We start from the raw sequence: 16,389 nt of genomic DNA on the forward strand, positions 1-16,389 counted from the left end.
CATATTACCCATGCAGTTGCAGCACATCTTTGAGTATAGCTATGTCTAAGAGCAGGCTTAAATAACAGGGCATTTATCCTCCGAGGGGAATACAGTCTGCCATAACTTATTACAAGTTAACACTGCACACTCCATTCCCAAATCCAACCTGCTTAGAGAAAAAGCCTATCTCAATGACTGCCTGATGAGAGACCGATGTGAATTAGATAGTGATGCAGAGATGCCTGAGGAAGAGGAACCTCTCCTGCCTTCCAATACACTCTCCTACCAAAACGGCAAACTCGACCACCTATTAGCCGTGTGAGCTGTATTAAATCTGAGCTGACAAATCGAAATCTCTTTACATCACTGCGGAGGGCAGTGCTGTTTGAGTTAGGAGTGCTTATGGAACACCTCCACTGAGAGGTCCAGAGCAGCCACTGGTGCACTACCTCACAGGAGCTGCTAATGAGCTGGGTGCTCTCCTTAGAAAAACAAAGTTCAAAAGAGCCTCTACTGACAACTCACCCCTTTCTTCTAAACAACGATGTGAAAAGATTACAATCTTTCTCCACACCAAAAGGTGGCTAATTACTAATCAAATGCCTTTAGGACTAATATCTGGATGGAAAAACTTTGGAAAATTGGACAAGTCTCATAGATTAGGGGTGCAACTAAACCTTCCAGGATAGCAATACACCAGGAGTAGGGCTAGGCATGTCTACCATCAATCTCTCTCCAAAAAATGTGGCAGTAGGCATACTTACTCTTTGGTTAGGTGCACTCCTCCCTTAAGGCCACTATCAAACAGGCCCTTCCCGCGTCCGCCTGCCAGTATCTGAGCCTTCAGAACGATCTCCTTAGCATCTGAAAGAGAGCAGAGGGACAATGCAGGAGAACGTGATCAGATGGCCTTAGATACGGGTGCAGGGAGAACAGAGAGACCTCTGCAATCAGCAAATCAAGAGGCGATATTACACCCCTTTCCACATTGTAAAATGTCATTCCACCATTGCCCTTAGGCTGATTTATGGCAGGTGTGTGTGTAGATGTGTGTATGGGTGTGAGTGTGTGTTAGTATCTCAGACTGCACCATATCTCTGTGTGTGCGCGATCATGTGTATGCAGGCCTACAAGATAGCTTGAGTGTGTGCAAGCGTGCACGTGTAATGCGTCTAGGTTTTTGAGAGCATGAGGGATCGTACTGAAGCATGTTTCTGTCAGAGGTGGTGTGTGAGCACAGCATGATTGGGGTGGATGAGGGGGGGGGGGGGGGGGGTTGGGGTTTGGGGGGGAGGGAGATGCGACACGGTGTGGCGAGACGCTGTGGGGGAGGCACAGTGAGCCCCATGGAGATCGGCTGAACCTCTCTCTCCCACGGTCCCAGTCCTCACATCACCTTCCCTCTACAGGGCCACTAATGACACGGGCTGCTCTCTCTCTGAAGGCACAGCTACATCATCTACAGGGAGCCAGAGAGAAGCCAATCTCCCACAAAATAATGACGCATAATCACTGGACCCAAACGTAATCACCTTCTTTCAGCATTCATAAAAATGCTGTGGGTAGTCAAGTTTTCCGCCTCAATCCTTCACTTGTTTCATTTGTTTTTGAAATACAAATACTACTGGCCAACTCTCAGTGAGAATCTGAGTCCGGCAAAAGACTAAATCCTAAGCTCTAGCTTTCACTACTGGAGTTGCTCCAGAGGCAAAGGCACCCTTTACAAATGCTGCTCAATTAAGTCAGTGAGTCAGTTAGCAAGGAGTTGTTGCAAGTGTCAACCACTCCCCTACCCACCACACTGCTGTCTTTCACACCACCCGTTCATTGCTTGCATGGCCCCTTAAGCGTTAAATCTTTCTTTATTCAGATGATGTATCATAATGGCGGCCGACGAGATTCTGATCCTGAACTGTCATTATCCAGATGAAGGACTTACCTGATTTGACACAAAGCCACGCTGGCCTTGCAGCAGGAGTGAGCTGCACATACTCAGTCTTGTGTGAGCAAAAAGAGAGCAGGAAAAAGGGAGAGGGGGGAGAGAGACCGAGACATAGAGAGAGAGAGAGAGAGAGAGAGAGAGAGTGTGTAAGAACGGATATCTGTAGCGAACAAGGTGGCAAGGATTAAACCAACATCGCACTGAGGGAGAGCTTTCATTCCTCTTTCCTCCTAAGGCGAGGGAGCCGAGGAAAAAAAAATCTAAAAATCTAAATAAAGGGCAGCTCACGCACGACAGTGGAGAAGTTGAGCATCATAAATGAGTGAATATGATAATAAAACACTGCTGCAGCACAAAATTAAAAAGGAGTTCAAAGCAAGATGAAATAGCATGTCCCGCGGCCATGAGCTACAACAGAGGGAATGGAAAGGAGAAAATGACTTTTTGTTTAAAGAGACGGGGAGGGAAAAAAATAAATAAAAAATGGGGGAATGGAGGTGAAACAAGACAGTGAAAAACAGGTTGCTGCGAACAAACAGAGCGATCTACGAAAGGGGCCAGCGATGTGTGTGCAGATGGCATGATGAAAGAAAGGAAGCAAGAGCGCTGGAGAGAAATGGGAGCTGGGAAACAGGTGCTGTTGCTCACGCCGGCAGGTAAAGTGAGATTTAGCAGCATTCCATTTAAATCCATTTAAAACGCTTTATATGAGAGGAAAATGGCCACCATTGAGTGATGTCCTCCAGAGACCTCAATGCTTGTTAAGCCTTGTCCACCACCTATGTCCATTTATATAGACCAGGTAGGCTTGGAAACACATTACTGTGGAGGTGATGAAAAGGCTAAATAAAAGCATGACGGCCTGTTTTAAATCTCAAAACGGAGAGTGGATAATGCTCTCTTATCTGAGCAAGGAAGAGGATAAGCACTCTCTAACCGGTGGACTTATCTCACCAGAATCAATGAACTGCAAAATTGGCCTTGATCACGCGCACACACACAATAATCGACGTAAACCTTTGGCTTCAAGATTAGACCATCCAAAAAAAAGAACTGGATCATCTCTTTCCTCCAATGTCAATCTGCTTGGGTATTCCGACAGACTGCATCCTCCGCAGATTAAACAGTAGTCCCCCCTCCCCCGTCCACACACACACACACACACACATAAACACATCAGAAATCACAGCATCTGAAAAGACTAAAATAAGCTGCCTTCACTTCAGCCAGGACTGGCCGTGGATGAAAAGAAGTGTTTGTATGGCCTTGTCATGTCGAAGGATGCCCTGACCTTAGGGCTTAAGTGTGTGTGTGTGTGTGTGTGTGCGCGTCTGGATCACTCGATCTTAAGCTAATTGTCCTCAGGGTTGGTTATTGACTCATACCCTGCATTAACGTGCCATTAACGTGGTAGAATGTTACTGCAGGGTCGTTTGAGCTATTTGTGGGACGGAAGAGGCCGATTAGCACTCCACAATTGATCTGCCAGAAAACAGGGTTTGTATGGGAACAGGTTTAAATGGCATATCCTCTTCATGCATTGCACAAAGAGCGTACAGCTTTGTGAGAACACCTACATGCTTCAAAGCCAATCTTATGCATTATTTAAATATAACAAGAGGTGAGTCATGCCTAGTCTAGGAGATATCAGATAGGCTACTCTGTGAGGATCCTGCGATCAGTCAGAAACTGGTGTACAGGCCTGTGTGCTTTAGAGACCCAGAGACCTAGACCCAGTAGTTTACGTGTTCATCGAGAAACAATGCTCACATCAGCCACTGGCCTGTAGCCTAGAGCAAAAGAAAAAACAGGACTAGAGTAGGCTAAAGCTTTTTTTTTTTTTTTAAGGCAAGAAAATATGCTGATGGAATTAAAGAGCACCACACAAACTGATTGCATTGCAAGTACCTATACTTGAATAATAACCGCTATTCATCACAGGTTTACTGGGACATAATTGCATTCTTACCAACAAATGGAGGGGTAAAGCTGCAATAGGCTTAAAAGCTGGTCATCCTGTAAATCCAAACACTTGATGATAACATGGCCATACCATTTACCTTATGCAAAGAGCAATGGATATCCTATATCTAAGGCCTATCTGCATTAACCTGCTGACATAAGGCAATAAAGGAAGTCATAAAAACAACATTGTCTCATTCAGCAGGAGGCCATTCGCTGGTATGTTAGCATTTTACTTTGTCAAAACATATTGATTATCTCCTGTAATAACCATCTAAAGAGCTTGGCCATATTGCTGATACAAGACTTTTAGAGTTGTTGTGTTATGAATGACTAAAGGTAAAACGGAAAGTCATATTTTTTAATTGCAAAACACAAACTCTCATAAGGCCAACATTACAAGCTATAAAAACGGTCCCTTTTTTGACATGGCACAAGAATAATTAATCCCCACCACAATATGTATTTTATCTCTAAGTAAAAAAAAAAATTATAATAATAGAGAAGACTGCAGTGTTACTACATCACATCAAATATAATTGGAGCTACATGGAAATCTCCAGGCAGCCAATTCCCAATTAATGAACGCAAATTAACTTGAATCTTATTTACTAACGACAGAAGTCAGCATTAGGTTGTTATTTCTGCTCAAGCGTTTACTGCCTGTTTCTTTTCCTTTTTTCATCTTTTGTTTTTCCAGACACTTGGTCCGTTCACAGCAGTTCAGGGAGACATGGCCATGAGGCTTTGAGCAAAGACAGAGTTGTCTGGGACTTAAAAAGGTAATAAAACCATTCCAGACAGTGAGGGACAGAGAGAGAAATAAAGAGAGAGACAAAGAGAGCGAGAGAGAGAGAAAAAAAAGAGAGAGAGTGTCGACCCACAGAGACTCAGTCTTAACTTAAGAGGGAGGAAAGCTCTCTGGTGTCGTTCCCATGTGAACAATTTCACGCAAGCAGAAACAGAAGAATGAAGAGAAAGAAGAAAGACAGAAAACAGTGAACACATGCCACTATTCGGATCTATATGTAAGTTCCATTAGATAGGACGTCTGCGTTTTAATCCCATTTCACATGTAGCACACAACTCTGCACATGGCAGAACAGATGGTCTTCCAGACGATCCCTGGACCTCTAGGTGTTTGACTCTCCATCCAGACTCTAGCCATCTACTCCAGATGTCTTTTGTAAGCTTGCTATGTAGCATCGCTGCTTCTTAGTGGCTAGAAACATGTGCGCGCTTGCCTGAAGCACATTGGTACCTTTTAACGCTCTTCATGGTGGCACATGAACTGGTATGTGGTAGCCTAAAATGACTCCCATCAACTTTATCTTTATCGGTCTCTCAGCTTTTAAATGCCTCTTCCTTTCTGAAAAGACCCGCTCCTCGTTCAGCCAGGTACCTCACATATTAAGACTCGATCTCAACCACTGCCATTACGGTTCAATTCTAAAACGCTTCGCCATGCACAAAAAGTCATAGTTTTGCCTTTTAAATGTGTTTGATGGTGAGCGAGTGCCACGTGTTTCTTTGTTGGCTTCTGCACACACTGCAAATTTGCCGGACCAAATGCGGGGAGGAAATACACACACCGCTGGGCCTCATCTAATGACGGCGTCACCCTCCGAGGTCCAACAGAGGTTGATCAGTGACCCAGACCTGTGGTGGCACATCAAACGCCTACGGCAGTGTGGAGCTGACAGGTGACTCCTTGTTAGACTTGTCCACCTGGTTTCCATGCCCAGTCCCAGATAATGATTCTGAGAAGTCGACGGGAAGTGCACATGTGCGTGAGGTAAAAAAAGAAGGTGGGGAAGGTCTCAAGAGGGAGTGAAGTATTCTGCCCCTCTTAGCTGAGGTCAACTAGGAACTTTTTCCAATGGTTCTTTCTCAGTTTTCAAACTATAAAATGTCTACTTTGCAACAGAGAATTGATTGAATTATTATAATTTTTTTTTAAACAAAATAAAAAACATTTGTCCATGTCAGTGATCTGATTTACGTTTAAACTGGAAACTTGTGAATATCTTAAAATAGGACCTATGCTTAGTAAAATATAATTTCATTGTATTTCAGATTTATTAATGTTAAGAGGCTGTGGTCCATTTGAACTCTTTTCGTCTCTCTACTGATATCACCTCAAGATTTCAAATCCATTTGATTTCATTACAGCCTGCCATGGTCTAACATTATTACTGGTACACTGGCCCTAGAGTAACCATTGGTTAGTCCTTCAACATTTTTACTAATGTATCATCATTTTAACACCCTTGAAGTTCACAAAGCCAAGGCAATGACAAACAGTGAGCTCATGTGCAAGTGCAAGCAAGACTGTGAGAACAAGGGAGAGCGAGAGCGAGCCGAAGACTCAAGACTCACAGACTAAAGAGACTGAGAGAGAGAAGAGAAGGAGGATAGAGACCTGAGAAGAAAGAAAAGGTCGTTTGTGCATGTCTCTGTTAATAACCTTGGGGAGAAAAAAAGAGGCCGTTGCTTTGCCATGTCTCCTGCGTATGATCTTCCCAGGAGTTCATCTTTTTGGCAGGTAATGATGCCAAGAAAATTCCACACACCATCCGTCTTTTCGCATGACAGGCGAGCGCACTGATTTTCTCAGGGGGCTAAAGCTCTTCTGTCCATCACCCTGAGGCATGCTGGGATAGGAGCAATATAAGGGGAGGTACCTGCAGGTCTGCAGAAAAACTTGCCACTCTCATTTTACCCCTCACTACCTAATCAGACTGTACTGCAAGATGACTTTCTTTTTCCTATTGTAGAATGCAAGGCTACTGTCACATAGATCTTCAGACAGAGCAGGAGACTGAGCCGGAAGAGAGCACAAGAGAGAGAAAGAGAAAGAAAAGGGGCAAGTGTGTACAACCCCCAATCCAAATGCTTTGGTGATATTGTAGAATTGTATGGTCATGAAAAGAAAAAGAAGAAAGAGAGAGAGAGATGGGCGGGGGGGAACAAAAGGAAGGAAGGAAGGGAGGAAGGAGGGTAATCTGGAACTGCTGGCCTGGTCATAACCAACCAACAAATGTAATGTGTCCAATGTATCCATTATACCTCAGAATCTCTTTCCAGAGAAACCTATTCTTAAAGGCTAGTATTAGGCCCAGTTTTTTAAACGCATTTGAGTGCAAGAAGGAAAGAAACAGACAGGGCTACGGCGAGTGAGCACCAATGAAATCTCAGATTTCATCGGCCACTCTCGGGCACCCATAGAGGGAGCAGAAAACGCCACACATCCAACATGGCCGGGAGACCCAGCTGCAGCCTCAAAGAGGTGGGCGCCAAATAAAAACCCCACGCCTACTGCCTTTCCATTTCTTTCTCATTCTTTCTGTTTCTCTCATTCTCTTTCTCTTTCATTCTCTTTCTCTCTCTCTCTCTCTCTCCCCCTATGGTACACTTCACTGGCTGTCAACATTCATGTCCATGTCAATCAGCCTCCCTGCTGCGCTCCTGCTATCCTGCTCCGCCTTCGTTCCCCCTCAAAAGAGCAGCGCGTCTCTCATCTCTAAACTACTTCAGACATAAGGGGAGGATAGGTGCTGGCAGGAGACTCGGCTCACGAGAGGTATAGAGGCACTCACACACACTTCAGACCAGGGTTATTGTCAAAAGCTAAAACTAAGATGAAAAGTAATGATTTTGAGACTTAAATACAATCATTTACCCAAAAGAAAATGTGAAATTAAAGACAAAAAAGAATTGTCGTTATCATTTCAAGACAGCGGAAGTCGTATCCAAACAAGGCAATGGGTGTCACACTCCCAAAATTCAGTGTACAGTGTGTAGCTATAACCAACAACTTTAAGATGGCGATTATAGCATGTCAGGGCCTACACTAGTTAACTAATGGTAGAAGCTGTAGTTATTATCAAATGTAGACATCAGTTATGTTAGGGAGGAAAGGTGTCCTGTGCGGGGACCATTTCAAATGTAATAGTGATAAATATAAATAATCCTAGCCAATCAGCATTGTGCTTGTGGCGTGTGGAAGTGAGGGGTATAATTTGATTGGCTGTTGAGCACAAATATCAACAACCTTTTGCTAAACTGATTCAAAGGCTGCATCTTTCAGCCTGAAACTAATATGTTATATATGTTAGTTAAGTCTTGGAATGCTGATGAAATTGAAACTTTTTATACTGAATGCTTCAACAATAAACACGCACTAATCCTTGACTATTTATATCGTTAACTAAAACAGAAACTATAATACGTCCAAACACTAAAATTAGTCCATAAAATAACAGCTAAAATGCAATAATGAAATCACTGGTGAAACTAAACCTAAACGGATATTCAGATTGAATACAAACATATTTTCAAAATATAAACTAATTTGAAAGTGGAAACCTATAATTACTTTGCTTCAGATGTGGTGCCACTGCCAGACACCATGACACAGACATACAAACACACACAGAAGCGCACACATAAACACACACAGAAGCACACACACATACAGAAGCAGACACATTCACACACAGAAGCACACACACACACACACACCTGTACACACATGTCCATCTGAAGGTCAAGACATGTAAAGCAGTCTCATCACTCTATAGCAACTGTGATTTCAAGGGAATGATACGTTTGGGCGCATCTATCTTTAACCTGTCCTGTCTGAAGAGAGAGAGAGGGAAGCAGAGTGAGTGAGTGAGAGAGAGAGAGAGAGAGAGAGAGAGAGAGAGAGAGAGAGAGAGAGAGAGAGAGAGAGAGAAAGAGTGAGAGCGAGAGAGAGAGAGAGAGAGAGAGAGAGAGAGAGAGAGAGAGACATTGTGAGAGGGAGAGAGAGAGTGTGTGAGAGAGAGAGGGGGAGAGGGAGAGGGAGAGAGGGAGAGACAGATAGAGAGAGAGGAGTCCAGGATTGACCAGAGGACATGTTGAGGCCACACCAATCTGAGCCGCTCCCACATAATCACAGGTGGGAGGAGATCTGAGCGGAGCTGCTCCTCCCCTACCTGATGCCATGCAGAGTGAGGCGCCTGTTTGACATAAAACCCCTGAAAGCCTCTTATTGTTAGTGCGAGTGTCAGTGTTCCTCAAAAGACACAGCCTGGGTTTCAAAGGGAGACATAAAAGCAGACTTTACAGAGCCGGGGGAGCCGGAGGAGCTTGAGGAGGCAGCGACGCTGCTCTGGAGGACGGGAGTTTAGATGCTGTTGATGTCCGCAAAGAAAAAATATGACCAACTCATCCCAAAGCACAGAGGGAAGGTCACACTATCTTGATCTCTACTGTTGACCATATCATACGACACACATACACGCACACTAACACACACACACATACACGCACACTAACACACCCGGCCGCACACTAACACACACACACACACACACACACACACACACACACACACACACACACACACACACACACACACACACACACACACACACACACACGCACACACATACAGTCCTTCTTTCCCCTCAGGCTTTCTCCACCACATAAAATAAGGCTCTTATACAGAACAAAGACAAAAGACATCTAGATGAACATAGCCATTAAGTGAACGTTGAAATTCTGAAAACTGGTCTGGTTTTCAGTGCTTTTGTGCTACTGCTGTGAACCCTGTTACACTCCAAAATCATTTCCCATAATGGATGGCTGGGCTTTCTTTGGGAGGCAAACATAATCTCGCGCAGACCTGACATTATGCAGGACTGTGCCGAAGAAAACAATGAGCCCAACGGCAAATCTGCGAGAAATTCGCAGAGGGACCGGCAAAAAAAAAAAAATACCACTGTGTTCCTTCTTGCAAATTTACTGCTCAATGGACCATACAACAGCACTAATAAAACATTAAGTTTAGTGCCAACATCGCCAAAATAATGGCATCATACCCTGGGCCTGAACAACTCCAAGGCTTCAACAGCGAGGTAGCTGGGTCTGCGACGTGAATAACCGTAATATGCCACGCATAATATCAATCCCACACACAGCCGTCAGGAAGCCAAAATTGCATTTTGATTTGTGAGGTCCCCCGAAACAGAGCTCGTGCCTCTCCGAATGCATTTACAGGATCATTTGAGAGCCATTTCAATTGGTTTACCACTGCAACACAAATCAGAGACACAATTACACTTTATGATCCATAAACTCGCTGATTTTTGTATTGTGGGCTTTTTTTTGTGTGTGGCGGGGTTGTTTTCCCTCTGTGTTGTTAGAGATTCTATTAGTGATCCGAGGGCTCAGCATGTTCCTTTATTACAGCAGTCCTTTTTCCGTGTAGAACACAAGGCAAGCACACACAGGAAAACATGTCTACACGCAAACATGGCTAACTTGGAAGTGTGAAAAAGAAGGCTTAAAAAAAAACACCCCATACCCCATTATGACTAACTCTCTCTTACATACTAACACTAAAACACACGCACACACATAGACAGCCACACATAAACATAAACAAATGCACACACACCAGTTTGGCAGTCAGGCTGATACAGTTGGATGGGAAAACTCCATGACACCAATGGACACATTTGCATAAACGCTGAAGAATCCTTCAATAGTCTTTTATCCCACATCATAGGAAGAGCCTCAGATCCAGCTGTCAAACACCAGCTATGTGCCAGGGAGGAACACTCAAAGCCTCAGTGTTCCTTAGCCATGCAGATAGGCGAGGGACAGCACAACACAACAAACCCTATATACACATACAGGAGGGGGGGGAAACAACAGCAGAGCAGCACTGGTGAATAAATAAATATGAAAGAGAAACATGTTCATCGTTTGCACAGAGATGTTAAACACAAACAGGCACGGGGGCAGGGGTACACAAACGCCACGCATGACTGAGGAAGCCTTCCAGAGAGAAGAGGGAAGACGAGCCAGATGGTGGGGGCTCGCTGGAGTGGCGTTTCCAGAGAGAAAACATATGGTATGCTACAGATGATCTTCAGCGACAGAGAGAGAGAGAGAGAGAGAGGGAGAGAGAGAGAGGGAGAGAAAGGAAGAGGGAGAGAGTGAGGGAGAGAGGAAGAGAGAGAGAGGAAAACAGAGAGAGGTGAAAGGAAGAGAGAGAGAGAGAGGGAGAGAGAGAGGAAGAGAGAGAGTGATACTTTGAGGAGAAGAGGTGCAAGTACTGGTGGCCCATACAAACACAGTATCATCCGCACCTGCCTCGCATTACTTTACCATCACTACAAAATAGGCAACTCGTTAATGCTCTGATCCATTTCAGTGTATCTTGGCCATGTTAACAGTGGCCATATACAATCTATTCAAGATGTATAATTACATTCTCAATGCAGTAAATCAGAAACCAGCAAGGAAGCCGGCGCGCTCAACTCCAATTAAATTGTCTTTTGGGTGCAAGTTAAGAACGACTTTGATAAGGAAGACAAGAACCGCACTGTCAAGCATACACTTAATTCTTACCAATTGATTGGGTGCATATCGAAAGGCGGACGCGTTTTGGTACCAAGCCATCTTCATTGTCTCACAAAGAATGAGAAAGGCTGTGTTTTTAAAAAGCCGCAGGTGGGTCAGGTGACGTCAGCTAATGAATTAGCTGGGTCGGAGGGTGCATCAGGTCAAGAATAAAAGAACACGGTGGAGAAAATCAAGCCTCTCATTCTTTGTAAGACTCTGGAGATGGCTTAGTGCCAACACACATCCACCTTTTTCTGCCAATCCATTAGTGAGAGAGTGCATACTTGAGAGGTTGGTTCTTTCTTCATTAGTACATCAGAGGCCTCCATAGGTTTATCTTTTCTGAAAGTCTCTCACTGAAGAATAAAGGGATATCCTTCAGAATAGAGAGCTTGAGCGCTTCATGAAAAACATACCTAGAACTGAACTGAATGCGGTTTGTTTCTTAATGACCTTGCCTGGCACATTACCCTATGCTGTTATTGAGATTTGTGTAATGTATGATTTGGTTGAAGGTTTCTTTTCGGTCAACAAGTATGGGGGATTCAGCCTTAGGCTCTCTAAATCACCTTGAGACAAAGCATACTGTTATCTGAAGGGTATAAATAAATAAATAAAAATGAGTAAATCATTCAAACTGAATTTAATTTGTGTGCTAATTTTCTGGTACACAGAGGAGCCAATCCAGGCCTTCCAATTTAATTTCAATTAGACTAAATGATTTCAACATTTATTTCCTCACACAATCTTCATTTCACATTTCGTTTTTTTCCTAAGTGTGCATCCACAACACTGTGAATTGCTTAACCGTAAGTAAATTCTATAATTGAAAGATGTTAGCCAAAATCGTGAGTAAACAGGCAAGAGACCTCTGTTGTGTTATTGGCTCTTTTTAAGATTCTAAACATATAAATCAACTGTACTTTGGAATTCATGCCTTGAAGGGGGTTCAGCACATTATATATATTACAATAAATAAATTATATTACATTTACCACATTCAAAATAATCTTAAAGTTTAGCAAACCAAAATTGATTTTGTGACACGTCATCAGCAATTAACAGACTAAAAAAAAAAACGTTTGGAAATCTAAGTACAAGTCAGTATCTGCCATGTGATAAGTGAGGTCTCCACACCTGCCACCACCTATGATTGCTGAGGCCACAAGTGTTTAAAGATCATGCTGTGTTTTGACGTACCAAACTACCAGTTCCCCCTAATAAGCACACAGGAGACTTGACTGTCATGCATTAAACAGGACTGTTTGCTTTGAATATTCATTTCGCAGTGGAATGAATTAACATGATCACTCTCTCTAGCTAATTGTGGAGCCTGTCTTTCTGTTTACAGAGGGGGGGGGGAGGAAGCTCCTGAATAACCATTAACATTTGTGAGGAGGTGGAGAGCGGGGGAGTAATGAGATTGTGAGCAGGGGAAAGTGAATGCAGAAACTAGAAAGGACAAACAGCAAAGCTTACCGTCCAAACTTCAGAAAACTGGAAGCAAAACAGAGCCCAAGACTTTCTGCCATTTCTCAATAATCTTAATTCATCCTAACACACCATAACATAATGCGTTAATGTTTGTGAATGCTATTGAATATTAACTATGGAAAGTAAATATTGCAACATCTGATGCAGTGTGGTAAACACATCCATCACTGGGAAGGACAAAGCGTCCATTAGGGCCTAGATGATATGGACACCATATGATGAGACCCTATGATTTCAATTAGAGTAGCTCAGAGCATGTGTACAGCCTGTGTGGTGCATACATCCATCAAGAGCACTAAAGGTGGAAAAGATAACAGTCCCCAAGAATGTTTTACGATCTACGGCTCTTCAATCCCCGCACGGAGAAAAACACCCTGGCAGATGAAGACTGACTTGGGTGCTTGGAAACTTGGAATATTGTGAATGAAATCCATCAAGATTAGGTCATCAGATACGTCTGTCAGTAGGGATATGCTATACAAAGCAGACAAGACAATTACAGCCATATAGTAGATGGGAGAACATTTAGGCAAGCACATGTCTGTCTGTCTGTCGTGTGTGTGTGTGTGTGTGTGTGTGTGTGTGTGTGTGTGTGTGTGTGTGTCTTTGGAACAGGATGAGGCAGAGACCATGATCATTTATATTCATTCCATGTCCTGCTTTCATCTCTAAAGATGTCAAGCTACCATAAGGGTTTACATTCAAAGTCAGCATACAAATATAGTGTTTGAGATCACACCTTGGCTTGGGGAAGGGCGCCTCTTGAAAGAAAAAACATTTCTGAATTTCTGATAAGGTGTTTTTTCACCCAAGCACTTTCTTCGCTCCTCAGCACCTTTGTCAAAAAGACTGAAACCACTTTTCTGCAAGTCATTTCATCTTGATGGGTTTCCCTGCCCTTTTTTCTCTTTTTTTTTCTCCTCCTGCTTTCCCTTCGTTCATTTGCAAAGTGTATGTTTACGGCGCGGTGCGGTGCGGAGAGCTTTGAGATGTAGAATGGCTGCCACGCGCTGATTTATGATGCCCTGTGGCACACACGGCGAGGAAGTTTCGCACTCCATCTTCCAATCAGCACGCGGACACGGTATATGTGAGCCCCTCGTATTGTTCTCCCGTGCTAGCGGCAGCAGTAGCACGCACAGGCACCGGCTGTATAATCTCTCACACACTCACACAATATACATACACTTTCTCTTTCTTTTTCGTGCACTCTCTATGTGCGAGGTGACTGATGAGGCCAGCATCAGGCTAGCCTCACTGAGCGCAGGGGAGGTTTTTTTTGGGAGTGTTAAAATGAGCAACACCCCCTCAACGTCACTGTCTGGCACTGAGGCACATGGATGCCAGCCTGGACAGGTGCTGGATGTAGCGAGAGAAGTGTGAGAAGTGTGAGAGAGAGAGAGAGAGAGAGAGAGAGAGAGAGAGAAAAGGATGCAGTCTTTTTCATTAATTTGTCCAATCTGACTGTAGGCAGGGCGTCATGCTTACATCTGTGTCATGAATATGATCCGTTACAGCAATTTGACCTCAGCTACGTATGTAAGGTGTGGGAAACCAAATCCTAAAACTGTATGTGATGCCTTAAGATACAACACACTGTTTTGGGAGAATCCATACCTGCCACTATCAATCAATGTCACCACAGGGATATCTCACCACTGCAGCATCCAGTGTTTTGTTGTGCCTTTATGTATGTATGTGTGTGTGTGTGTGTGTGTGTGTGTGTGTGTGTGTGTGTGTGAGAGTGAGAGTGTGAGTGTGTGTATGGGGTGAGATACTACGGCACACCAATTGAGCTGTCACATTCACTGCTTCATGGCTAGGTAAGCCCAATGGAGAGAATGCTGTTCCGGAGAGGCAAGGCTCACAGCCGTATCAGCGTCGCACAGAAATCCATTTGGGTCATGCTTGGTCACCTCAAATCCCCCATCAGGCCCAGGCTACCCAGGGCTCTCGCTATGCCTGTCTCTCCAGAGAGGATGTCAGAGACTGGCTTTGCCCGTAAGCCTCGGCGCAGACACAGGCAGGCCTGGTTCCCCACAGAACCAAGGGCTATCGCAGCACAAATAAATGGTGGGGGAAATCAGAGCCATGCCACCGCACGGCTTCAAATGGCCCTAGTCTCGCACACGAGTCTGGGCAAATATGCCCAATTGTGCAAGAATGGAAATAGCTGTGCAGGCAAACAGACACACACACACACACACTCACTCACTAACACTTACCTACCCCTCAATGCTCACATGCACACACCTCCATGCACTCGAATCTAAGAACAAATGAACCATCAATGGCAGCTTTGAGTCTGTGAAGCTGTTTAAGCGAGAGACAGACATGCACACACACTCACAGTTTCACACACACACAGAAACACACTCACAGTTACACACACACACAGAAACACACTCACAGTTTCACACACACACAGAAACACACTCACAGTTACACACACACACACACACACAGACAGACACAAGGCCCACAGCGAATTACAGCATTCAGCGGGAGCACAAGAGGCCAGTGGTGTGGGCCCATTGTGTAGTGAGAGATAAGCTTGAGATTACAGCAGCCAAGGATGGGCACAGGGAAGCCCCAGCATCTGGACCAGCTCCAGGCTACACCACACACACACACACCACACCACACCACTTACACACACACACCTCCCGCCCTCCCTCTCCTCCACCAGCACCCCATGCTCAGCCCCTCTTCTCTGAGTGAAGGGGAGTGCAAGTGGGGGTGCCATGGTGTGATTATCTTGGCACTGCATCGGGCGACGGCCGCCGCTGTTAACACTGGAGATAGACCAAGACACATCGCAGGCAAGGCTCGCACCAGGTTCCTTGAGAAAGGTGGCACATTTCTCAGAAAGCAAAAGGTTAGCATGGAGAGAGAGAGAGAGAGAGAGAGAGAGAGAGAAAGAGAGAGAGAGAGAGAAAGAGAGAGAGAGTGAGAGACACTGGAGTGAATTGTATGAATTAAACATTCAGAGGGGTGTGAAAGTTTGTGTGGATGTGTCATTGAGGGGGTATTACTGTGGGAGACCAAAACAGCGAGATGGCAACAAAGAAAGAGAGATTTTGAGAGAGAGAGAGAGAGAGAGAGAGAGAGAGAGAGAGAGAGAAAGAAAAAAGGAAATGAGTAAGATGATTGATGCCATAAATGACCAACATCAAAAATCTCTGACTACCTCTGAACATGGGCACCCTTCAGCACACACAGAAACCCCAACAAAGAGGCCCACGTGCTGACTGTTAGAACACATCAGCTGTTGTTGTTGGCCGCAACACCGACTCAATGGCACACACAGGGCCCTCACCAGTCAAACCCAGGGCTGCTAACACGCAGGCGCTACTCACTTAGCCTCTTGGCGGCCTCCAGGGCTGCAGGGGCAGTGTCCGCCACGAAGAAGCGCTGCACCGTTACCCCGCTCTCCTGCATCAGCTTCTTGCTCTGGTATTCCTGCAAATTCAGCCATCGCCTGGAGCTCACTCGCGCCAACTGCAGAGGGAGAACAAGAATGAGAATTAGCCTAAAGAGAGGGACAAAGAGAAAGACAGAGAAGAGAGCCACAGGAACAAAGACACAAAGACAGCGAGGGATACATATGC

At 44.6% G+C, this 16,389-nt stretch overlaps 1 protein-coding gene across 1 annotated transcript in view; it reads right to left on the reverse strand.

Annotated features, from left to right (window-relative positions):
• suclg2 (succinate-CoA ligase GDP-forming subunit beta) overlaps positions 1-16,389 on the reverse strand; it is a gene marked incomplete at its 5' end in the record, with an annotated part of 96,856 nt that overhangs the window by 61,853 nt on the left and 18,614 nt on the right. The window contains 2 exons of the mRNA XM_080845440.1: positions 747-846; positions 16,138-16,279. Coding sequence (XP_080701566.1) covers positions 747-846; positions 16,138-16,279 — 242 coding nt within the window. The remainder of the gene's footprint in view (positions 1-746; positions 847-16,137; positions 16,280-16,389) is intronic.

This window comes from Sprattus sprattus, assembly GCF_963457725.1.
Source record: "Sprattus sprattus genome assembly, chromosome: 10".
Taxonomy (NCBI): Eukaryota; Metazoa; Chordata; class Actinopteri; order Clupeiformes; family Clupeidae; genus Sprattus; species Sprattus sprattus.